This window comes from Arvicanthis niloticus, chromosome 3, assembly GCF_011762505.2.
Source record: "Arvicanthis niloticus isolate mArvNil1 chromosome 3, mArvNil1.pat.X, whole genome shotgun sequence".
Lineage (NCBI taxonomy): Eukaryota > Metazoa > Chordata > Mammalia > Rodentia > Muridae > Arvicanthis > Arvicanthis niloticus.
In genome coordinates this window covers 100,449,306-100,476,445 of record NC_047660.1, presented here as the reverse complement: position 1 = coordinate 100,476,445, position 27,140 = coordinate 100,449,306, and the positions used below count along the sequence as shown (strand labels likewise).

Here is a 27,140-nt window from a genome sequence, read left to right as displayed (position 1 = left end):
TTAGGACCAGATACTCCAGGCTACCAACAGTTAGAAATATGGAAAACTGAATCCAGCATATATAAGTACAACACCTGTCAGCTAAAAAATACTATAAAAATCAAGTATTGAGTAAGACCTCTGGCCTTAAACACATCTAACCTGAAAAGCAGAAAAGCAAGAAGCAGTTCACTTTTTTAAAAAAGCAATTTAAGCTCATTGTATGAAAAACATAAATGCTAGAGAAATTAATTTATTTAAAAAGGGGGGCACTTTTTAGCTAAAGCTACAAAATAAACTGGTTACATATATATGCATGAAGGTAAGTCTATGACTGGTTACATATATATGCATGAAGGTGAGTCTATGAGTTATTGTCTTGATCAGATGACGTGCTAGGGTGCATGTCAGGGGTACTGTGTTGTATAAGAAAGCAAACTGAACTAGCCCTAAGGAACAAGCTAGTAAGCAGCAGCCCTCCATGCCTCTGCTTGAATTCCTGACTTAGTCAGATGGACTACAAAGTGGTAAGATGAAATACCCTTTTCTCCTCAAGCTGTTTTTGGCACTGTTTTATTACAGCAACAGGAAGTCTAGCAAGGACAATATTCCTTATCAGAATGATTAAATTAGACATACTGCATCTACTGAACAATCTTGTTCTAAGAAGATGGTCTTGGGGGCTGCAGAGTTGGCTCTGGGTCAGCAGTTAGAGAACATCTTGCTCTTTCAAAAGACCCGGATTCCATTCCTAGCATCTACACGGAGTGGCTCACAGCTTCATCTCTAGCTCCAGGAGACCTGACTCCCTCTTCTGCCCTCATTGCCACAGGCTACTGCGCTTATCTACCTAGACACACACACATAATTTAAAAATAAATATAGGGGCTGAAGAGATGGCTTAGCAGTTAAAAGCACTGATTGCTCTTCCAGAGGTCCACAACTATCTGTAATGGGATCCAATGCTCTCTTCTGGTGTGTCTGAAGATATTAACAATGAACTCATATACATAAAATAAATAAATCTTATTTTAAAAAACCTTGAAAAAATAAAAAATAAATATAAATCCTTTTTAAAAAGCAGGAGGCAGAGGCAGGCAGATCTCTACATTTGGGGCCAGTCTAATCTCCATAGCAAGGCTCAGGCCAGCCATAGATAGGCAGTAAGACCCTGACTCAAAAAAGCTTTTCCCACCCTCAGAGATTCAGATATGTATAGTCAACTATTGCCTTATGTTATTAGGGTCAGATGTATAAAGCTATCAAGTGTTCTAATCAAGGTCAGGACAATCTCACTACAATATGCTCTGGTGTTCAAATTTACCTACAGTATATGGACACTTGATTTTTGACAAAGAAGCCAAAACCATACAATGGAAAAAAAGAAAGCATCTTCAATAAATGGTGCTGGTCTAACTGGATGTCTGCATGTAGAAGAATGAAAACAGATCCATTCTTATCTCCTTGTACAAAACTCAAGTCCAAGTGGACCAAAGATGTCAAATAAAACCAGACATACTAAATCTAAGAGAAGAGAAAGTGGGGAATAGTGTTGAACTCAATGGCACAGGAGAAAAATTCCTGAACAGAACACCAACAGCTCAGGCTCTAAGATCACCAATTAATACATGGGACCTCTTGAAACTGAAAAGCTTCTGTAAGGCAAAGGACACCATGATTAGGACAAAATGATAGCCTACAGAATGGGAAAAGATCTTCACTAGCCCTACATCTGATAGAGAGCTAATATCCAAAATATATCAAGAACTTAAGAAGTTAGACACCAATAAACCAAATATCCTAATTAAAAAATTGGGTACATAGCTAAACAGAGAATTCTCAACAGAGGAATTTCAAATAGCTGAGAAGCACTTAAAGTTCAGCATCTTTAATCATCAGGACTCACAGAGACTGAACCACCAACCAAAGAGCATCGTCGACTAGACCTGGACCCCTACACATAGGAGCAGATGTGAAACTTGGTCTTCATGTGGGTTCCCTGACAACTGGAGCAGGGCTGTGTCTGACTCCTTCCCTTAGGATGAGCTGCCTTGTTTGGCCTCAGTGGCAGAGGATGAGCTTAGTCTTGATGAGACTAAGGTACCAGGGTGGATTGGTGTGTGTGGGTGGTGGTGGGGAGGCTGCCCTTCTCTAAAAAGAACAAAGGTGGGAGGGTGGGACTGGGAGGAGAGAAGGAGGGGATGCAATCCAGATGAAAAGTGATTAATTACTTAATGAGGAAAAGGAATAACAAAACCAAACTTTCCTACTGTATGTTTCTCTTGTAGCTATTTGCACAGAGGACCTGGGACTCTGTGATGACACAATGTCCCCTGGAGTCACCAATGTCAACCAATTTAAACTACTGGGTCTCCATCTTAGGATCAGTCATAGCTTGAATACCCTTTTAAGGGAGTGGCAACTTATTTTAGCAAAGATATGCCAAGCAAGGGTGTTACAAAAAAAAAAAAAAAAAAGGCAGTTGGAAAGAACTAAATCTAGGAGAAGCAATGAAAATAGAAATAAACATTTTTGTCTCAGCATACATCATTTAAGTCAAGTTAATTTCAAATTACAAGCCTACTATAAGAATTACCTTGGTATACTGAGTGGGTCTGGGTTACAACTGTAGCTTTCATTATAGCATAGGGTCATAGAAGCTGCTGAACATGTCTGACAGAACTGCCTGGTTCTGTTTAATTTTTTTTAGTCTTAATGGTAGTACCTTTTAAGACCATGGAAACTTAAGATATATTAGGGTTTATAGTTTAATTAATCAATGCCAAAAATAAACACAAATAAAAGGTTATTTATGCTAAAGTAAAATAATATGAAAACAAACTAGACCCTATTTATATTAAATAATTCTTATATCTTTTTCATACAGTATATTTTGTCTATAGTACTTTTATCCAATTAAATAATGAAGTGATCATTTTAGACATGGTAAGAATATTTAGTTTGGTAACTTGAAATGCATTATGATAATAGGATTTATATAAAGACTTTTGATTATGGTCATGTCTGTAAATAATAAATACCATCAGGACAAGACTTACTCAGGAAAAAAAATTTTTTAAGCTCCTAGATATTTACTTGTCTAGTATTTTTATATCTTTTGATTTTCTAAGTTGTCTTTTTACTTTCACAATTTGAGTGTCTGTGCATGTGTGCATGTATGTTAGTGTATGCTGTGAGTGCATGTGCTGGTGGAGGCCAGAAGGACTGGGATCCCATGGAGCTGGAGTTATAGGCAGTTGTGAGCCACCTGATGCAAATGCTGAGAACTGAACCTGCAATCTCTGTAAGAGCAGGGTATGTTAGTAACCTCTGAGCACGCTTTCTGGCCCCTGGGGGTTGTTTTTAACTTCCTACTTCACAAACCAGTTTCTGCTTCCTGGACAGGAAGAATTTACAGGCTTCCTTTACTAGATGCAGATGTGTATGTACCCTGTGTGTCTACTGAGGAGGTAAGTGCTGCTCTCTGACCTCAGCAGGAATGCTGGTAAAATTGGAAATCATGGAGCTTTTCTCTAGCAACACATCCCAGCCCTTTTTGCATCTGTACACACATCAAGGTATGTACAACTGTTGATAAGGTGTATGAGTCATGACATACACAGACAGAAGTAGTTTTTAGGACTGAGAACTGTTTGCACATCTCCCTCCTTGAGGAATAAAGAAGATCTTTTTAAACATGCTGTGCTTGCTAAGTGCCAGGCTGTTGGGATTTTGTGGAGTTCTGCTTTTGCTGAGGGCTGAAGCCCATCTCAGCTTGTACTGCTGAGGCTCACCCTCAGTTCCCTGTCCATCCCACAGGCACCGTGCAGAGCAGCTGTACCTCAAGGGCCTTTACTTCACTGCTGGCACACTGGTATTGCTCATAAATCCTAATTTTGATTATTCCATTTTATCACTGAAATGAAAATGATCCCTCTTTCAGTTGCCCTGTACTTAAACCCTCCTTTTTAAGTCACTGTACCTCTAGCTCCTGAAGCTACCTCCTTGGGCACTAGTACAATCACATCACTCACCTGCCTAAGAGCCCACACTCCTGACCACACAGCCGTAAGGTAATTTGAGTTCGCAGGACCTGAGGACATTTTACCCTCTAAGTCCCATTCCCTACTGCTCTGCATGCTCCTCTCTACCCACTAGTCTCTGCACATGGCCTGTGTTTCTCACTCTGTGTCCCTACTGACTATTTTCCTGTTTTTAAACACTCTCCTTCATACCTTGTCCTGAAGCTGAGAGACTCTCCCTGTTTTTTTCTTACAAAGCCTACTCACATCTTATTTCTTCTGCAAGGACTTCTCTGAATCAGGAAGTTAGTGAGTTGAAACAAAAAATTTCCTTCTTTCAACATCCTAGAGATTCTAGAACTTATGCTATCATTCAAACAGATAGCTGGTATCTTTAGGTCACTGTCTTACTTAGGGTTACTATTGCTGTGATGAAACACCATGACCAAAAGCAACATGGGGAAGACAGGATCCTTCCCAAGTTTACAGTACTACATAACAGTTCATCATCAAAATCAGTGAGGGCAGGAACTCAAGTAGCTGATGCAGAGGCCATGGAGGGGTGCTGTTTACTGGCTTGCTCCATGTGGCCTGCTCAGCCTGCTTTCTTATAGAACCTATAACCATCAGCCCTTCAAGACCCATCAAGAAAATGCCCTATGGCTTGTATACAGCCTGATCTTATGGAACAATTCTTAACTGAGGTTCACTCTTCTCAGATGACTTTAGCTTGGGTCAAGTCGAAATGAAACTAGGCAGCACAGTCATAGGCCCCTTGAGGCTTGCTACTTCTTTCATTCCATCCCAAATGCCAAGCACATTTGTCAATCTGGATGTTTGTTGAAAAAGTTCTCAACACAAATGAGTATAGTGACAGAAAAAAAAAAAAAACCTCTTCAAGTCTTGAGCTTTCGATATAAAGCAGCAGGAAGATGCTTGTGAGCATGTGTAGGTCTCTGAGCAATACAGGGGGAAAGAAAAAAAGTTAAAACAGTGCACTCAGGGTGCAGATTCACTGCACATATCCAATCATGCCTTCTTGACTTTCCCAGTCTCTACTACATACTGACTATGCATTAGACATCAGATATAAGACCATGACAGGATATGGGAAATGACAACAGGGCTCTAACAGAGACAAGTCTACTCTTACACACAGCTGCCAAAGAAAGGTGTAAGGTACAGAGTAAAAAGAATCTAAAAAAGGTGAGATGTAACATTCAGTTGGCTGGGAATGGATATTAAGCCAAGATCTGATGACAGAAAGGAAAATAAAGGAGGTTCTGAGGAGGACAGATAGCTGTAAAGCAGAGCACAGAGCAAGATGAAGCTGGACAAACAGCTAGAGTGACTTCTGGAAGAGCACTGAATTCAGGATCAACTGGAATTTGGAAAGCATTTCTCCAGGATAGAATAGAGCAAATGTATGCACCATGCAGATGGGGAGATGAGTTAGGCAACTTGCTTTTAAAGGTGAGGTGTTAGCACTTGCCTCCCAAAGAGTGCAGCAGTCTTGATTTGATTTTTGTGTTCTTTTTTAATTCAGATATTACTGAACAATGTATTTGGAAACTAGAAAATGCAGTAAGTCTCTGTGACCTTGGGAGGTAAGAGTCTAATACTGTGAGAAGAGGGTGATTATTATCCACCGTGTGGGATGCCACTGAGTAGAGGAGTGCTGGGGACCGGCCCATGATTCAACGGAGCTGGCAAATAACCAAAGATGGCTGATGCCTCTAAATGGGAAAGACAAGGTTTAATGACAATTGCTACTCTGATTTTCTTTCATCCCTCTCCTCTCTTTCCTTCCTCTCCTTGCCTCTCCCCTCTTCCCTTCCCCTCCCTCCTCCTTTTCTTTCCCTCCCTCCATCCCTTTTCCCTCCCTTCTCCCTTCCTTCCCCTTCTCTCCAAGATTCTAGTATTTTTTATTGATTTAACACTAAGTTCTATAGTTAGAAACAGATTCACTCAATGAAGTATTGTGCTGTACTCTACACTAAATCAAACCAGGTCTCGAATAGGCATAGCTGCTTTCTGTTTAATGGCCTTTATAACTCATCACATCACTGAACTCCTCCTCCAATATACCCACTCTGACTACAGTGTTCTATTTTGATTCATGTATCAAGACAGAACACATATTCCCGCTGTTTTGATGAACACCTACTCATCTTTCAGAGTTCAGCTCAAACACTGCCCGTTTTAAGGCGATCTGTCCAACTCCCACAGCCAGAGCTAATTACCTCAGCGTTTCCATAGCAATGCACTGCTATCCTTATTATAGCATTCTGCATGGTGGTTAAGATGGCTGTTTATGTTTTCCCTGTTAGACAGTAAGGAGAAAGGATGCATATTCACTCATAGCTGAGAAGAGGCCTGGTGTACATAACAGGCACTCGGCAAATGTCTGCAGATGAACACAGGAACATGGAAGACAAAGGAGAAGCATGCCAGAGCTGCCCTGCTTCTTGAATACTGCACCTTCTGCCACACACCATCATTTTCTCTAGCATTTTCCCTAGCAACACTGCTGGCTAGGGAGAAACAAGAGCTTTCTTCAGTTTGGCACATACAGACTAGGTTCTGGGTAGGAAAACCTTCTATTCCACTGTGCTTTCTGCTTGGAAATTTAGGCTAAGGGCAGTCTACCAACTACAGAATCATAATAGACATGAACACTGTGAAATTCTAAGTTCTTTTTTTGTTTTGTTTTATGTTTGCTTTTTTTTGAGACAGGATTTTTTTGTGTAGCCCTCACTGTCCTAGAACTCACTCTGTAGACCAGGATGGCCTCAAATGCACAGAGATTCACCTATCTCTGCCTCCCAAGTACTGGGATTAAAGGTGTGTACCACCACCACCACTTGGAGACATTCTAAGTTTTATTGTTTGGTTTTTATGCATTTCCTTAGTCAAGTAAAAATATTTGCAAAGCTGCAAGCTTAATAAGCCCATAACCTATTCTCGGTTCAGCAAAGGGGATCTCTGCTTTATGGTTAGATGCAATCATTTGTTTATTTTTACTGATGGTGCATGTGTGTATGTGTGGGTGTCTGTGCCTTTGAGTTGGTGTGGTTAGCCTCTTCCCTCATGCTCTTTCCATTTCTTTTGAAGCAAGGTCCCTCCCTGAACCTGGGCTCATTATTTCTCAGTTAGGCTGGGAACAGGAAAGCCCCAGCGATACACTCCAGCTTTTGCACAACTCAAAGGTGGGGTTATAGGTATGCGTGGGATGCCCAGCTTGTTTCATGGGTGGCTGAGGTCATGATTGCACACCAAATGCCCTTAACTCCTAAGCCACCTCTCCATCCCTGATTAGATATGATTTAAACTCAACTTTGTAATAGTGCAACAACAGGTAAGTTTAGAAACAAAAGCTCAAACTGAATTTGAGAAAAAGAGCAGACCTTGTTTGTTTCTTTGTACTATTTGGTAGATGCTCATGAACCTTCATTCTCTGACTTTTTTTTTTTTTTTTTTATCTATCCAACATCTTACAAGTGAACAATTTCCCTTTAAATATTGTTGTATGTTGATTTTAAAGCTCCCTATGAGTTAATTAATGCCTTGGCAGGAGTGGGGGACAGCAACCAATAGTATGTTTGAGGTATAAGGCAGTTATATGGCTCGGTGGGCAAAGGCACCTGTCGAGCAAGTCTACTGACCCATGTTCAGTCTCTGGAACCCACATAAAGATGAAAAGGAAAGAAATCAACTTCATAAAGTAATCCTATGACATCCACACAGGGTCCATCACATGTGTGTCCACACTCTGTCCTCCATTAATAAAAAATACAGTATTATCTATTGTTGCCATGTGGGTAGCATAGACTATTTATAGTGTTTCCAAGGAACGGGGATGCTTTAAAGCCAAAGCTCTCATTCCTTATGGGTAATATGACAATAATGTACAATCTAGGATGTATAAGTGAGTGGGACTGAAGTGAAGCCTTCATGTCTTGAAGTTTTTAGGGCACAGACAGGGAATAACCATTACTTGAACTCAAGTACTCACATCCAAATGTCATTTATGAGATAGATAGCTTTCTAGACATTGGGCTAAATCTATTAAAACTCACCAGAACCCAGTATTTAGTAGGCTAGTAATATATGGTTGTGAAGGAATTCAATGGTAGTATTCAATGGTAGTATATGGCAGTCATGAATTTATTAGTCATTTGATTATTTTTTTCTTAGAAAAGAATTAAATTCGGGTAGTGGTTAAGAATATTTGTTGCTTTACAGAGGACCAGGGTTCAATTTCCAACATCCACATCATAGTTCACAACCATCCATAACCCTAGTTCTGGGTGATCCAATGCCCTCTTCTGATCTTCATGAGTACCAAGCATGCACATGGTGTACACACATATATGTGAGCAAAATACAAACATAAAATAAAATAAAATAAAATAATAAAAATTTAAAAGTATTACATTTGAACACTGATAAAATAGGTATTTCTATGATATAAGTACAAGAATCTCTAATGCATTTAGATTAAATAATGGGAACATGATTTTCTTTTCTCACTTAAAGAATTACCCAAAACAATTATATCACTTTCACATTATATATAATTAGAAAATGAAGGCAATCAATATCTGTTTAAGCAATGACACAAATATTAAACAGTTTTATGCATTAAATTACCATGTTCCAGTCTTTCTCAACTTTTCTGAATATGGATTCCATTTTCCACACACCATTCTCCCATCCAGAAATGTTTGTGTTGTTGTCTGAGACACGGATGTAACGGTCTCTCACAATATCATAACGGAGGTGAAACTGCTTAGAAATCTTTTCGTTTTCAGAAGGGATGAATAGAATCTCCTTTCTCTTAAAAAAAGGCAGAAATTCAATATTCAATGTTGTAGAGACATGAAAACAAAGAGATGCTATCTATGTGCTATATAATAAACTATAAAAACTATATAAATTCACATAGCATACAACAAGTCAAATACTGAAACAACACAAGGTACTGCTAAAAAGGAAGTGTGATTTAAGGATTAATTTTCATCATTTACTCTGGTGATCTGAGTAAGAATGGCTTCTATAGAGTCATCTGTTTGAATACTTGGTCTTGTTTACTGAAATTATTTGGGAAGTATTACCCTTGTTAGAGGAAGTGTGTCAGGGGGAAAGGATTTGAGTCTTCAAGTGTCCCGAGGTCCTCAGAGAGCTCTCTGTTTCCTGAATATGAATCAGGATGTGAGTTCTCAGCTGCAGTTTCAGTGCCAAGCCTGCCTACCTGCCTGCCTGCTGCCATGTTTCCCTCCCAGATGGTGGTGGACTCCTTTCCTTCTGGAACTAAAGTCCAAATAAACCCCATCTTCTATAAATTACCTTGGTCATGATGGTTTGTCCCAGCAAGAGAAAACCCATCTATCTACATAAACTCATTCATTTTCCCTCATTTCTACTCTTCCACCTTCATCTGTGACTCTGACACGAAAGGTAACTACCAGCTTTGCACTCTCAACTTCTCTGTCTGTGCTCCACAAATGCTTGATAACTGAACTGTTTCCACATCCTGCTATGGCCAAGGCCCACCAGAAGGCAAAACCATCCACTGTGGAGAATCAGAAATCTTTACACACTCAACTTGATATAACAGTTATTATTTCATCACAACAGTGGGACACACTACAAAAATATATAGCAAAAGTGTGTGCATGTACGCATGCATGTGTGGAATGTTTAAAATAATATCATTTAGTGGGTGTGGTGGAGCAGACATAGCTGCAGTCAGTACTGGGAAGGCTAACGCAGGAGGGTAGAGAGTTTGACACCAACCTGAACTACACTTCAAGACCTTACTTATCTTTTAAAAAAATAGAGAAACCCTGTATCAGTCCACATATGAAAGAGAATATACTTCTCTAGCAGAACCTGTCTATTTGCTGTCAAAGATGAATATAAGCAAGTTACTATTTTTTAGAATTTGATTTTAGCAAGTTCTGTTTTAGCATTCTCAATTCTCTTCCTGTCTTCTTTCTTTCTCCAGCCTTCTTCCTTTCCTTTTGTGGCACTGAGGACCCACAGCACATTGAGAATATGAACATGCACTTCTACAGCCAAAAAGATATTTCAGAATGCTAACAAAAACCACAGAGAAGTATTTGGAATGATTACCTATTCTCTTACAAAGGATAAATAATTGTCAAAATGAAAAAAAAAAAAAAAAAGCACAATACTGAATGAAGCACGTATGAAAAAAAGCAAAGCAACATGTAACAATATTAACATTTCATTTAAAAAAATAGAGAGCATCCTGGTCTCAGACTTGAGATCCTCCTGTCTCAGTCTCTAGGGCTAGACTACAGGAACATGCTATCTCTCTTAGCCTTCTTAAAATGAAGTTAAGATAAAACTTTCCTTTCTGGAAACAATATCAGTAATATTTTCTTCTTGCTCCAAATCACTGTGAGATTAAGATGCAACTATTTTTTTTAGGGTTAACATTCCTTTATGCTCACTTTTAGAACATTCATTTGTAAAGTGGGAGTCAGTGGTTTCTTTTTAAATCCATGGCACTAAGATGGTTTCCAGAAACTGAGAAATTCTCTAAATTTTCAAAAGGGGAAAATAAGCTCATTTCATGACCCAGTTTGTATTTTTAAAGTTTAATCAGTGTACACCCATGTAAGAGGAAGCACACACACTCCAAAGAAAAGGAACTAAAGACCTAAATAATGTCCACGTTTTCAGCCGAACACAGCTGTGAGTTAAATGAGCTCTCTTTAATGGCCAAATCTAGATTCAGATTCCTAACTTGCACTGTGTCAGCAGTGATTGGAACTATTTGTTGAACTTGGCTGCAACAATTCTACAACTAAAGCAACATTACTAACAGCCTGTCACAGATGATGGGATAAACTAAAAAGCAAACACAGAATTTACTAGGACTTTGGGACATGAAAAATGAACAACAATGGCATACTTAGATAAAGGTGACGTCCACAATTCTTGAGTTGTCTGGTAACAATATGTGATGGGTCATTTTCCTTTCAGGCCCTTTCCTTACATAACTTCCTAGGCTCTATGACTGATGAATAATGCAGCAATGCTTCTTGAAGCTCTCTAGGTAAGAGGCAATCTAGTGCCCTATGTCTCCCTGCATATGGTCTTCCATCAAACAGATCAGTTTCAGTGTTAGTTATTCAATTTCTATAGATTAAATGCGTGAGAGCAGCCCTTTATTCACTACGGAGACCTGCATACGGGGCCTCACACATGCTCAGCCAGTGCTTTACTGCTGAGCTTCTCTCTCACACTTTTCCATTTTCCCTTTGATAAGAGTTTCACTAATGGCCACACTGAATTTGCATTTTTCCTGCTTTAGCCTCCCTGACATCTAGTGATACAGGTGGTTGACAACAGAAACATCTACATAATAATTCTTACAGACTAGATAAAGAAGATTTTGACAGCCTTATCCACTAAAGCAACTGATTGTTAGAAATGTATCTAGTTTTACTTCTAGATGGAAGAGAAAAATGAGATTTAAATTGTGTGACATATTGTAAATTTATCCCTATAGCCTACTCATAAAACTTCCCAGGAAGAAAGCTTTCATCACCCAGGACTTCGGTATACACAGAGTCTAAGTCAGCTGCTTGGCTAGAACACATACCTCTAGACACGTCTCACCTCGGGCCACTCTCCAAGCCAATGACCCAGATACCCTTCCACCAAGTTCTCCAGGTCGAGGGGTTTTGGGAGATATAAATTCAACAAGCTCCACAATTATCCTCTGGAGAAGTTCTTTTCTTCTGCTTTCTGATAATGATAGCTGTCTCTGTAATTAATGTTTAAAATCAGAGTTTATGAGAATACAGAAGTCTACCTCTAAGCAAAATAAAAACTGAAGAGGTCTTGAAAGAAGTAATAAAATTTACTAGTTAGAAAATTTAAAACTATAGAAAATGTAATTTTATATATTTTATTTTAATAAATCATTAGCATCTATTTTAAACTCTCATGACCTGGATAGCTGCAGCTTTAAAATGGGAGGTAGCACCTTCTGTTCTGCTTGTGACAGACTAGCTTGTGCTGTGCCAATGGCCTAACTAAGAAAATCTATGAGACATGGGCACATGTGCGCACACACACACATACAAAAAGAGGGGCTGAGGAAAATTGGCTGGGTGCATAAAATAGAAAGCTATCAAAGAGCCAGGATTCGAGAGGATTCCAGGAGAAAATGAACTAATGTGAAGGAGCACACTGTACTCCTCCCCCTCCCAGGGACTTGCCAGTTATTAAGCAGTATGACAAGAGGCTAAGAAACCAGGAACAAACTGTGGACCAAAGCTCTAACAGAATTCCTAACAGAGTGGAAGGCAGGCAAACCAAATCAAATACAAAATGTTCCAGCCAGTTTCTCCCGTTCCAGGCTAAAGTTTCTATCAAGCTCTTCTCATGAAACTGAAAGGTAAGTTCAAACTAGACTGAGATGTTACCATACATGTCAATCAAGACTCAGGTTTAGGTAGTTGGCTTCATTTTTGCTGTCAGTTGGAACAAAATTAGTTGTTTATAAAGTACTACAAAACTGCATATATACACAAAATACTACTAAAGGGTTATAAAGACTCTTCCATCTCAGACCCCTTCTTGTTTTCCTCAGTAATCAGTATAACTATTCCATGCCTTATTTTAGAAAAGTTAATACATGAATATGTGGGTACATTTACATATATATACAAGTACATCATTATACTAAAGATACAGTTTGAAAATTAAACAGGATACTTTCAGATGGGGTGTCACTGTGTAATTCAGGTTAGCTTGTTAGCCTAAAATTCACTATCCTCCTGCTTCAGCCTCCCAACAGCTAAGACTGCTAGGATTAGAAACATTCACCAACATGCCCAGCAATGTATGTGTGTGTATGTGTGTGTGTGTATGGAGTGTGCATGCACATGTGACTATCATGTGTTCTAGAGTGGAAGTCAGAGGTTAAATCAAGTAACTTCCTCTATCTTTCTCCATGTTACTTTTGAGAGGGGAGTTCTAATTAGCTCATATCTCCCCATCTTACCTACAGCAGCAGTTGGAAAGCTCCTAGGATCTATCTGTGTAATTGATTAGTGCTGGGGTTATAGGTATAGGATACTACACTTACAGTTTACATGGACTCTGGGGGTCCTCATGTTTATACAGCAAGCACTTTATCTACTGAACTATTTCCCAGGCCCACAATTACATACTTCATATGCAAATACTACAAATACTGAAATGTTTTATTCATTTTGAGAAGGAATGTGACATTTAACATGAAACACCCTATGATACTTAAATGAACTATGTAAAAATTTCCATGAATAAAAAGACATTGGCTTATTAAAATAGTCTTGGCAGAAAGATGTTACTACTTTAGAAATTTCAATGGTGGCTAAGTATAGCTCACCTGGTAAACTGTTTGCCTAGGATCCCTATGGCCCTGGGTTCTATCCTCTGCACTACATAAACCTGGGTGTGGTTGCTAGTTAATGTGAAAAGAATAAGAGACTGCAGAGTTCTCAGCACTCAATGGACACCTGTGTCACACCTCTTCCCTCAAGGCTTGAGGGTCACTGAAGAAGACGGGGCAAAAAGTTTGTAAGAGCCAGCTGTGGCTGACTGACTATAATCAATGTGTTTTCCAGACATAGCAGGGAAGCTGTACATGTAAAACTCATAGTAGTTATGACAGTATGCACAAGACCTGTGTATACACTCAAGTCTGACAAAATCCCAGCATGGAAGCAGGGAGGTGGGAATCAAGTCCCACTATTATAGCTAGGGAGCTATTGGCAATTAATAATTGCTGGGATGAAGAAAGTTAGTTTTCCTGAAGGATGTGACTTCTGTGTAGAGCAAGTTCCAGGCCAGGCCTCACACCAAGAGTATTTGGGTAGCACACATTAAGACAAAAAAAATGAAGTGGGTTGAGTGGGTAGGGGTAGGGAAGGAAGGTGGATCTAGAGATAGCTGTGGGATGGTAAATATCAAAATGCACTGTAGGAAATTCTCAAAGAATAAAGGTAATTTTTAAAAACTAGGCATGCTGTTGCACTTATTATCCTAGCACTTGAGGTCAAGGATACATGAGATCTTTCTCAATAAGTAAATAGTTAAAACTGGCTATTCCTCATATGTAAAATTTTAAATGTCCTCTTTAAAATGACAGCCAGTACATACCTGCTTATTAAGTGCATTAATAGTTTCTCGAAGTAACTCTTCTTTAACCTTGGTCCTCCTGGACATCACCTCATCGTGTTTACAAGAGTATCGCCAGGTGACATCAACTACCTGGAATCAGTTACAGGACACAACCGTTTAACCAAGCCACACTGTTCCCTTATTTTTTATAAATAACTACAATGCAAGGAACTCTTCATGTAACTCAGAAAAATATCCTTTGTTAGAATTTCAAAACCAGACTTGAGGGTAATGCTCAATTTTTAGAAAAAGAAAGAAAGAAAGAAAGAAAGAAAGAAAGAAAGAAAGAAAGAAAGAAAGAAAGAAAAGCTGAACATGATAGATTACTACCATAATCCAGGAATAAGAAGGCTGAGGCAGATCCGTGAGTTCAAGGCCAACCCCATCACTCATAGTAAAACAAAATGAAAGTGAAAGACATAGAAAAGAATACATTTTAATTTTTTTCAACAAAATGGTGATAAATAAAAATATCAGTTTTTAGAATGTTAGATTTTCATTGTTTAATGCTGCTGCCACTGCAGAATTAAACAAAACTTTATCCTCATTACTGTATTATTACATAACTGATTTCTGACAGAGAACAAGTAAAGGGAAAAGTCCAGTCTCCTTAGCCATCTACAGCAGGACAGTTCATTAATGTAGATGCTCAAAATAAGTCTCAACTAACTAAAAATAAAAAGCTCTAAAGAGAAAACAAGAGAAAAAAATCATTGTCATGAAGCAGGCAAAACTTACTTCTATACAACAAGAAAACCAAAATCTTTTAAGAGGTCATTCTAAACTTGACTACTGATTTCTTCTCTTTTACCATTTAGAACACAGGAGACAAATATTAACAGTACACAATTCTAAAAACAACTTTCATAAGAACTTTTTAAAAAAGAAACCTCAAAACTCAGAAGAGCAGGGGCAGAGGTTTGGGAATGAAGCCTAGCACATGCTCCAGGACACTGTGGCATTAGGGAGACACACCTGGAAAGCACAACTATGCTCTCATTGGCAGGGCTGAATTTAAAAAAGGTAAAGCCACACTAAACTTTGGCAAGAATATGGAGAAACTAGCAAGTCTTCTTACTGCAGGTAAGAAAAAAAAAGGTGCCACTACTTTGTAAAATAATCTGACAATGACCCAGCCATTCCACTTGTAGGCAACGAGAAAAAGCATGTATATACCTGAATGTTTGCAGCAGCTTAATTTAAGATTAAAAACTAAACTCACCCAATATCCATCTATAGGCACATGGATACAAACATCCCTTGGACACCCACGGGAAAATACTGATTCCAATGACAGATGAAACAGCACCCTGCAAATGTATGTGGCCCACATGTCAAGTCCACTTTGAAGGTGTGCATTTTCTCTGACGTCCTACCTCATCTTTAGAGAATGCGATTATATAGGAAAGCTTCTTGCCCCATCCTATTTCATAAAGCAGAGGTCTGTCGCACACATCCTCACATGCATCGCAGTGTAGCCACCGCTGCTGAGATGGAGAGTAGACTTCTGTCCAAACATGGTCTATTCATGTGCGCGAAGAGCAAGAGAAGAGAAACAGAAGCTAAGTTTATAAAGCAAGAATGACTTCCAGTAACTATAAGCAATCATCTAAAAATCACATAATAAACTAATTTATAATATTTAACATCTAGTTAATTAACAAGAACATTTTGTGGCACATACAATTGTACAGTATTTGTATTTAAAATGTTTAAGTCTTAACTAAAGATGATGTGTGTTTTGACTCTAAGGTAGGCAAAGCTTTCAGAAGAGCATCCGAACTACCAGGCTGTGAAGGAGTGGATGTGACTTCTGAAACAACAACACCCTCTCTGGACCCAGAAAGAGACAGAGTATCTGGTTATTCCTGGTATATACTTAGTTTTGAAATGGAGTCTCATCAGTAGGTAAATGGATACCCAGGCTAGTTTCAAGCCTCCTGCCTTAAGCCCTCTTGAGCACTTGATTATTGAGTATTTGATTCTGTGAGAGGACTATCAGCTGAAGGTTTCATCTAATTCTAAAACAACAGAGGAAACAAGGAAAACCCTGGAGCAGGGAAAGTGACTTTCAACACGGACCTGAAATGAGTTGTTTTTAAATGAAGACAAAGTCCAACACTAAGGTTTTCCTCAGTCTCTGCAGAATGTAGTACAGGCTTACTACGTCAAATACAGCAATCCTTTACAGCACGTTACTACACACATTCCCATTCACGCAAACAGGGCTCCTGTTAATGTCACTGGTAGGATACAGTCCAGGCACGGGGAATGGGATAGCTGTGGCACAACTGTTACAGAGCCTTGAGAACACCTGTGAGGCTGGCACTGCTGCTTCCTTACAGAAGACTAACAGAAAACTTGGGTGATGAGAGAAAAAGAAAATGGGGGATCAGGCTGTAAACCTCAACTCCAAGTTTACAAAGCCCCTTTCTTCTCTGTCTCTTCTCTCCTACTCATGCTATACCTGTGTAATCCCACACATATCGAGCTTCAAACCCTAATGCACGGCAGCATAGTGTAAAACAATTGGCCCATTCACCACAGCGTCCACATCTTGTTTCCAAAAGTTTCTCTGGGTTGTTATATCTGGTTCAAAAAACAACAAAGACAAGAGCTGTTATTCATTATTAAAATCAAATGTTTAAAGAATTTAAATCACTTGTATGGTAAAACACCAATGACAATTAAAGCACATAGCCTATACAAGGCACTCTGCTAGTCTTTGTGAACCATGTTAAAAAGGTAGAACTGTCTTCAATGAGTGTAGTTCACTATATGCAGTCAGTTTTAGTCTTAATTAAAAATGGGTGCTACCACTTCTAAGAAGGTAAGTGCATTGATTAGTCTATCCATACCATCACACTCAGAATCAGTAATACAATCAATCCATGTAACAGCTAAGACATAGGAGAATGGCTGGGCAGGGGAATTTTCATATTGTCTGGTTTCTAAAAGCATTTAGATGGGCAGGTTTTCTAAAAAATGTGATTAAGATATTCAATGGTTCTCTTGAAAGTAAATAAGCTTGCTGTGTAATTACCTTTAAAAATTACTCAATGGATTTTAGCTTGGAGGGGTAGGGGTAGGGCCAGGGCCAGGGCCAAGGCCAGGATCAGGGGTCAGGGGTCAGGGCAGGGATCTAGCTCAGTTGTTAGGGTACTTGCCTATCATACATGTACCCTGAGGTCAATTTCTATCACCAAAAAAGATGGTATGGTATTGTACAAGTATAATCCCAGGGTTTGGGAGGGAGGAGGAGACTAGGAAGTCAAAGTCATTCAAGACCAGCCTGTGCTATATGAGACACTGCCTCTAAACATAAAATCCAAAAGTAGGGGATTAGGGCTGGAGAGATGGCTCAGTGCTTAGGAACACTTGGACCTGACTCTGGATCCAGTGCTCATGTAAAGAGCTGTGGGTGTGACCTTGAATACTTGTAACCCCAATGCTGTGGGTGATAGAGGCAGGATTTGGGGGCTTGGTAGACACCTGTCTCCAGGGAATAAGGTAGAGAATGGTCGAACAAGGCTTCTTTCTTCCTGTAAACAAAGCTGGACTCCTCACTTATATGCAGAGATTTTTAACTTAGTATAAGTTCCAGTTTTCTTTATTTTTAAACTTTCTCTCAGTTTTATTTTTTTCCAAGGAGGTGGAAGCAAAAGAGGTTTATTATTTTTCTTTTTAATAATGATTTTGATTAATTTTCTGGACACACTTAAAAATGCTTGCTAATTTACAAGCAAGATGTGTGCAGCATTCTCCCAAAAGTTATTTCAATTACAGATGTATCAGAAGAACAGAGAACATTGAAATTTTCACTCTGCACTGAGAAGGGCTGGTGTGTGTCTTGTGCTCCAACTAAACAGAAAGGCTAGTCCCAGACCTGGAAGGAAAAGAAAGCAGTGCCACGAATGAGCCGGCTCTGCAATGAAAAGTCTGCAAAGCAGAGGCTTTGCTTAAGCTATGTGAATTCAGCACTCGAAATGAAAATGGATGTAAGGTTACATTAAGGCATAACAATGAACTGGAACATTCTGTTCTTTGGCCAAGTCAAGTGGAGTAGAGCAAGAGCAATACCCCAGTGAAGCATTGCGCCAGCAACACTGAGGCCCCGAGGTCTAGCTCTGCTACTAGAAAAATATAACAAAACAACCAAAAAATGTGTTTATTCTCCAACTCTGAACCAACAACTACTAAAAGTCAAGCAGGCAAATGATTAGAAAATACTTTGCATAAATACAGTAGAATAAATACCACTAATCCATACTATACTGTTACTTTATTTAATTCTGCTGCCTAGGGAAAAACAAACAAAAAGTCTCATAAGAGAGATTTAACTAGGTATGGTACTATAAGAGATTGTGTAAGTATATGCTGAAGAACAATAAAATGAAGCTAGTGTCATATAAGCATCAGGTATTATAATATTCTTTTATGTATAATGTAGGGCTGGTTCCAAATTAGGACAGAACTAAGTGCTAAACTCCAACAGAGCAGGCTTTTCAAACACATGCTATCTTTTCTAGTTGGGCCACAGAGCTAAACTTCCATTTTTTATTTTTTATTTATTTATTTATTTTTTTGTTTTTTGTTTTTCGAGACAGGGTTTCTCTGTGTAGTCTTGGCTGTCCTGGAACTCACTCTGTAGACCAGGCTGGCCTCGAACTCAGAAATCTGCCTGCCTCTGACTCCCAAGTGCTGGGATTATAGGTGTGTGCCACCACTGCCCGGCAGAGCTAAACTTCCGCACTACTGCCTATAAGAAAATCGAACAAGAAGCTTAAAAGTTAAAGGTTGAAAAAAATAAATTGAAAAATTTTAATTTCCCAAGTTTAAAATAGGGATATGATTTTTCAGGCTTAGTGATACACATGTGTTATCTTGATATGTAAGAAGATAACACAGCAGGACTCAGTCTCAAAAAACAAAACCAATCAATAAAACAAGAAAAATGCAGAGACTGAGACAGATATAAAAGGCTGGGACAGAGGAAGTCCTAATTTAAACAATTTCTGCCCTTATAAGTTACTTTAACCAGTATTTGATGATTAATTAAAGACAGCACTATATTTACTATCATTAATGGTGTCACTATTACTAATATTGTCACTGTATATTTTAAATACTTTCATACTTTAAAATGCTATGAATATATGTAAAAAATGTATGCCTTAGGATAGGAGTCAACAAACTGCATAAAAGGAGACAGGAAGGACTGGAGATTAGCTCAGTTGGTAAAGTGCTATCTAACATGCACAAAGCTAGAGGTTTAGTCCCCAGCACTGGATACATTGTAATACATGCCTACAATCTTAGCACTCAACAAGTAGAAGCAGAAAAATTAGAAGTTCCAGGGCTACTATGGACACAGATAGTAGCCCTGGGCTATACAAGATTCAGATATACACACACGTGGGAGAGACAGAAAAGACAGAAAAAACGAGACAATAAATATTTTGGTCTTTAGCCTTATAGTCACCAGAATTCAGCAACACTTGTAGCCTGAAAACTGTCACAGGACCACTAAGTCAGTAGATTGTGCCTTAACAAAACCAAAGAATGTGGATATGGCTGGGTCTAGCCTGCCAGTCTAGCCTGTAGACCTCTGTCCTAAAGAAATATCAAGTCCAGTTAAAATGGAGATTAAAAAGTTAATTTGATAATAAATCCCTGTTAACCATCGAACTGAGAGACAGCCCACCTCTGGCCTCACTTTGCAGGGACTCACCTTGGGAAGCGGTTGCTCAGCTGGCAGGCATCACAATAATGATCCTCCACGTTCTTCGCACCCCATCTCAGCTCATCATCATTGGGCAGCAATGCCTCATCTCTAGATCTAGTCTCTCCACCACATTTCCTGCACACAATGTTATTCACCCAATGAAAAAACTCCTCTTTAAACCAGTGTAGGAGCTCCAGTAGAAGGAAGTCCTCGTCACTTACATTAGTACCTTGGAAGTTAGAAGAGAACCAGTTAAGGTTTAAAGCCCACAGAGTCCAAAACTTCCTATATACTTTATGCTCAGATTGGGAGCAGAAATATATGAAAGTATAAGATGACAAAAGCTTTCACAAAGAATATGCAAGAAATGATGTCAGATGCTGTGAACAGGGCTAACACAAGCATATGCGCAAGTGCGCGCGTGCACGCGCGCACACACACACACACACACACACAGAGAGAGAGAGAGAGAGAGAGAGAGAGAGAGAGAGAGAGAGAGAGAAAGCTGTGTGCCTGTATTTACAACAGAAGGAATCACAGAAGCCTCTCCTTTGCAAGTGAGCAGAGTGTGACATTGTGACATTGTCTCAAGGAATGGGGGTGGGGGTCAACATGGAATCAACCCATAGAACACAAGGAAGATAGAAAAATATGACTTTGCAAAACACAGCTTACGAGGTAGCACACCTGCTTCATGTGTGCAAGATCCAGACTTTTGTCACCAGCACCATCAAACAAAATATTAATTTTGGCCCTATTAAATTTGCTACTGGGTACATACATAGGCAAACATGAAATGATAAGAAAATCATAGGTGAATGTCTGAATACCAGATATGTTAAACATCATGCTGTTAGCTTTTTAAAGATTTACGTGTATGGGTGTCTTGCCTATGTGCATGTCTGTGTATCCAGATATGCCTAGTGCCCTTGGAGGGTAGAAATGGGATCAGATCCCATTGGACTAGACTTACAGAAGGTTGTAAGCTTCTATCTGGGTACTAGGAATCATGGCCTGGTCCTCTGTAAGAGCAGACAATGTTATCCAGTATCTACTTTTTTTTTTTTTTTTTAAATCAGTGCTTCAACTGTGTAATAGAATTTATCCATGGATATGCATACCAAAGGGTAAACATACAAGCATGTCTAGAGTACACAAAACAGTCCCAGCAAGTAAGCATGACACAAAATATTTTGCCCAATTTATCAATAAAACATCATCTCCTATTGTAAAAATTAAATTTACTCATGGATGTATGGGCATGTCTGTGTGTATGCTCATGTGTGCCATAGTATACTTGTGTGAAAGTCAGAGGACAACTTGTGAAAATTGGCTCTCCTACTAAATGGGTCCTCAGAGAAAATAGTCAATTTGTTAGGATGATGGCAAGCAGCTCAGCTTGCTGAGGTATCTTGTCAGCCCCACCTACTCCTTCCTGTGTATAGACACTTTACATGTTGTATTTGTCTGGGTGTGGGGGTGGCTGTACAGGCAGATGGAGGTGAGGGGATAATTTTCAGAGTTAGTGCTTTCCTTCTATCATGTGGATGCTGGGAAATGAACTCAAGTCATCAGGCTTGGAGGCAAACACCTTAACCCACTGGGCTATCTTGCCAGCCTTCATCTCTACATTTAATGTTTCGTTATTAAAAGAAATAAAATATCTACGAAGAAAATAAATAGTATAATGTCAAGATCTAATACATTTGATGTAGTCACAGGTGTTTGAAACAGCATTTTTTAACAATACTAGGAATGTCAATATGATGAAATATTTGCAAAATTGTTTTTTAGAAAAGTCATACCTGGTAGTGATGGCGCACGCCTTTAATCCCAGCACTTGGGAGGCAGAGGCAGGTGGATTTCTGAGTTGGAGACCAGCCTGGTCTACAGAGTGAGTTCCAAGACAGCCAGGACTATACAGAGAAACCCTGTCTTGAAAAACAAACAAACAAACAAACAACCCCCCCCCCCCAAAACAAAACAAGTCATTTAAGCCCTTTAGTAACAGGTATTTGGAATGCACTTATTCTTTTAAAATCAAGTAGTAAATTTATATTAAGTTGTTAAAAAATCTTAACTTGTCTAGATATAAAATAATTTAAAACTCTTCAGAAGCGTATTAAAAAACAAAACATTAAAAATAAAATAAAAGAAAACATGCTGTCCTTACTAAAAGGTCTCTATGGATGCGCTGAAAGGCTGTTTGTTGCACTTGGCTGTCAATGCCATCTCCTTGCTTTCCTTATAAAGAAGAGCTGGACCACTGACACCAATACTATGGCTAGCTTCAGTTATAACAACGTATTTCATCTTTATATTTGCTTCAATTTCTTGATTATGACTTGTGTGAGTTAACTTTTGATAAGCTATACTTTTAAATTTTAGTTCTAAGGATGAACCACAATCCAAACTAACTTTAACTTTAAAAAAATGTATGTGTGTGTATAGCAAAACAGAACCAATGGCAAAATGAATTATGATACACATGTACATGCATGTGACACATGAAACACTTTCTTAATTTATATACCCATTTATAGGTGGACAGGTATAGTTCAAACCCATGTTGTCCAAGGGTCAACTGGACTCCATTCTTTCCTAGCTTTGTTTGATATCTCCAGGAAAACTTGTTGCTTTTAAATTTGTCAATTCTCCCCAAACTGTTTTGTAATTAAATATGATCTTGATTAAAATTATAAAAGAATTTTTCTCAAAATACATTTACTACAGAATTTACATAAAAAGAAGATGCATTAAATAGGCAACAGAGTCTGGCAACTTAGCTCAGACACTGAACATTTGTCTGAAATGTGCAAGTCACTAGGTTCCATCCCAGTAGCACAAACAAACACAAAACAGCTAGTATAGGTCTCCTTAAGAACCCACCACAGCAGTCAGTTCTTGTCCACTGTTGACAGGATAATCAGCACTGTGTATATTATCTGCACAGCATAGGTTTATCTGTCATTTTACTTAACAACTAATCTAGTTAAAGACTAATGCACATTGTGATAATGTGCATTTTTATTAAATAGCCTGGCTTTTCTTAGTGCATGTGTAAAAAATTTTTTAAGGTAAATGAACTTACCAATTTTTAATAATCAAACATCATATTACTATAAAAATCAATGAAACAAGAAAGAGTACTAATAGACAAACCTCTTTATTCTTTTTGAAACAGGTCTTCTGTATCAGTCAGATAGTTTAAAAGTGAATAAATGGCATTTAATAAAGTTGGCACTGCATGTAATGATGCAGGCCTGTAATCTCAAGCACTCAGGAGACTGAGGTAAGAAGCAGTCTAGGATAGCCTAGATATATAGGAAAACAGTAGCTCAAAACCAAAAACAAACACATTAAAAAAAAAAAAAAACACCACCAAAAAGAAATTTTAAGAGAATGGACCACCTATTAAGTAGAGACAAGTAGTTAACCTAGATATTTGATACTGTTAGTACATTTATTTAAGAAGTCTGTTTTTCTCTATAGTGCTACAATGGTTAAGAGTTAAAAGATAACATGTTTATAACGGGACCCCAGAAGGCTTCGTTACTGTGCACATGTGTGTGTGAGAGATGCACATGGATGTGCCACAGTACATAGAAGATAGGCTCAGGTGTTGATCCTTGCCTTCCACACTGTTTGAGACAGCATCTCTTTTTGTCACTTGTATAGTCAGAATAACTGGAGCTTCTGGGTGCCAACTGTCTCCATCCCCATTGTCCTGTAGGAGTGCAGATTACAGATATATGCTGCTACATCAGACTTTGTGTCAATTCTGGGTACTCAAACTCAGTAATTTATTCTTGTGTGGCAAGCATTTACTTTAGTCCTGGGCCATTTTCCCCAGTCTGAGAAGGTTTTCTTAAAAGCAAGATATGACCAATAATATAAATCCAGTAATGGAAAATTATGTTATTTAAAACTTTTGAATTTCAGGAGATATACCTAATAAATTAACAAAAACATTGAGGTAGGGAGTAGTAAAATTCTAATGTGTTTAGCTAAAGAATGTATCAATCTGTAACACATAAAACTGTCCTACAAACCAGCGATAATACTAATCACTCTCTTAAAATAACATCAACATCAGAAGGACAAATACTCTTCGTGTGAAAAAAAAAAAAAACCATATGCCATTGGCAAGAGGGAATTTGTCCAAGGAACAGGAGGCAAGTTTCATGAGCACTTCAGTGGACAGCATTCAGCATAAATAAAAACAGACAGTAATTCCAGTACCCATCCATGCGGAACTGTGCAAGTTAAATATACATTTAGTACAGTGTTTAAATATATCTGTACTACAGCAGTTTACAGAGACCTAAACAAGATGTTCCTGATATGAAAATGAAAATTATAAAGGAACTGAATATATGTGAGATAATAAATTTTGTACAAACCCTACACAAATTAAACTATTTTCTCCATAGAACTACTTGGAAGAACAAATTTTGAAGAACTGCGCCATATGAAGGGACCAAGGATTGACTGACTGAGAGAGAATCTTAAGTTTTCCTCAATAATATTAATGTTTCTAGTATAACGTTCATGACACAGTCACATTCAAAATAAACTGAGACTTGTCAGCATCTTCCTCAGCCTTGTCCCTGCAAGTAACTGGGAAAGCCAGGGCTGCGATATGGTGCAGTCAATTTGTCTAATTTGCTGAAGGCTCTCGGTTCTATCCTCAGCCTGGGGGGGGGGGTACTATGGAGTGTAGTTACTCAAAAATAGGATGTTAGTCAAAACACTTGAATATATTTCTCATCTCATAATAGGAAAAAAATACATGTTAGAAAGTTAGTTTTATATCAAGAAATGAGGAGCACAGGGAAACAACAGATTAGAGTTTAAAAAGAAAAAACATTCCTTTTCCTAATCTTGATCTAAAACATAACAGCATCACCTGAGTGTAGGACAGTGAAATGACTGCCAGAACCACCACTGTGGGGAGAAGGAAGCTTTTCACAAGGTGCCTGCAGTGCACACAAGTGACTAGGACTCTGAAGACACAGTACTAAAAATAAAAATGCTTATTTTAAAGTATGGCACCCACTTTCCCCCAAATATACAGTGTCCTAAGAAAACCCACAGTACCAAACAATAAGATAATTGGATAAAAATCAATTACATAAAACAGCAAAAACCCTATAGCCACAAAATATTAACAACTAAAACCCTAATGTTAACAAATGATTATAAAAGTCAAAATTATTTCTGGGCTGTTTAAGTGTACTCATTTTTTCTTTTAATTATTCTTATTTCCAAATGGAGGGACAGAGGCAGAGGGGCTTGCTCAGTGTAAGTAGCAACCCTGCGCTTATACAAAGGCAACTGTTGTAAAGTTATTCTGCACCAATAAATAATATCTAATAACAAAAGTGAACCTGTGTCTACCTTTGGGGAAAGCTAGACATAGTGGAGCATGCCTGTAATCCCAGCACTTGAGATGCAAATGCAGTGAGATCACAAAGGCAGTGCTAGCCCCAAACTACACACTGAGACCCTGTTTTAAAAACTAAAGAGTATGGGTGTAATTCCACTGTGGACCACTTTTCTAACAGATGCAAGACACTGTTCAATCTGTAGCACAGTGTAAAAACAACACATACAAATGGTACTTGCTATATATTCTATAAAGTTCTACCTTACCCACAAGCAAACATATACCAATATTATAATAAAAAGGTATATCCAGGTTAAAAATAATTTTAAGAGAAATGTTAAATAGACATTTTTCAAGGACAATATACAAATGCCCAGTAAAAGATATTCAACATTATTGGAAAGGCAAATTAAAACAGAGATGCTACTTCAGCTCTATTAACACTGTTATTATATATATAAAATAATGTATAATATAAAATATTTTATTTTTATGTAATTACATTATATTTATATATGTATATATGTATAAATATATAAAATATTACATATGTATATATATGTATATAGTAGCTGCTGACAGAGATATGACCTGAAATTCTGTGCACCGATGAGAAGGCAAAAGAAAAGAAAAAAGGCACAGCTACTGTGGAAAAGTTTGGTGATTCCTCCAAAAAAAATTAACATTAGCATATTAGCACTTTCAAGTTAAAATACCAAATAATTATAACTACGTCTCAAAGTGATATCTGTTTATCCATTTTCACAGTAGCGTAGGAGCTAAACATGTCTACCAACTCCACCAACAGATAACTAGACAGGCAAGACATGGATATACACATATTGGATCATCATCTATCTCACAGCAGAAGACAACTCTACAGTATGTTGTAACATGAATAAGTCTTGAAGACATTACACTAAACCAAATAAGCTAACCACAAAGCACTTACATGCAATAGAGTCATCAAGATCAGAGACAGAGAGTAGAACAGGGATTAGGGAAAGGCAGGCCATAACAACTTAATGGGTAGATTTTCCATTTTATATGACAAAAGGAAGAATGGTGGTTAAGGGTCATGCAGCAGCAGAAAAGTACTCAATAGCAATGAACTATACGCTTAAAAGGTGAGGACAGGAAGATTTCTATGTTTACTGTTACCAGAAAATGCTTTTTAAAAAAGCAAATATATATCCATTATTGTTCTACTTCTTAAAAATCCATATAGGTATAGGTTATTTGTTTATAGTGTGCACATATAGCTAAAGGCACTACTATCTAGCAATGATGCACATTAGCAATAAATCATTATGGAAGCCACTACCTTTATCTAACTTTCTAGCTCTGATTAACTTTTCTTGAGATTTTCTTTTTAGTTCATTGACTGGGATACAAGTCAATGCTTTTTCCTGGAGGACAGGATTTTCATAGAGCTGCACGTGCTGAATGTTGGACTGAAGAACTTTTAAGATGGTTGAGTCACCAACAACCTAAGAAGAAAAAACACTAAAGTTAGCTTTTTAGAATACTACGGAAATAATACAATAATGCTGTGGTTCTCTGATGTGAAGTCACCAAAAGCAATTATACGGATGGATACCTTTACAATACTAAGATCTGGGCCTTTCTATTTTCCACTGTTTATATTCTACTGAAGACATACATTTGCTGTTGAATTCCTAATCATATTCTCTGAGTAGTGCATCTTTCAACTACAAACCCTTGTAGCATAGGGCATCACAAAGGAGGCAAGATTTTATCATGAGAATGTCAGTACATATATAAAAGAGGAAAGGTGTATGCATGGACCAGA

At 38.2% G+C, this 27,140-nt stretch overlaps 1 protein-coding gene across 4 annotated transcripts in view; it reads right to left on the bottom strand.

The window, feature by feature from the left end:
* The window catches only part of Ngly1 (N-glycanase 1), a 55,931-nt gene that overhangs the window by 2,979 nt on the left and 25,812 nt on the right, over positions 1-27,140 (bottom strand). For all 4 annotated transcript variants that reach the window (XM_034498051.2, XM_076931592.1, XM_034498053.2 and 1 more), the window contains 7 exons: positions 26,652-26,817; positions 19,945-20,167; positions 16,681-16,802; positions 15,590-15,735; positions 14,193-14,303; positions 11,641-11,805; positions 8,655-8,840 (listed from right to left, as the gene is read on the bottom strand). In XM_034498051.2, coding sequence (XP_034353942.1) covers positions 8,655-8,840; positions 11,641-11,805; positions 14,193-14,303; positions 15,590-15,735; positions 16,681-16,802; positions 19,945-20,167; positions 26,652-26,817 — 1,119 coding nt within the window. The remainder of the gene's footprint in view (positions 1-8,654; positions 8,841-11,640; positions 11,806-14,192; positions 14,304-15,589; positions 15,736-16,680; positions 16,803-19,944; positions 20,168-26,651; positions 26,818-27,140) is intronic.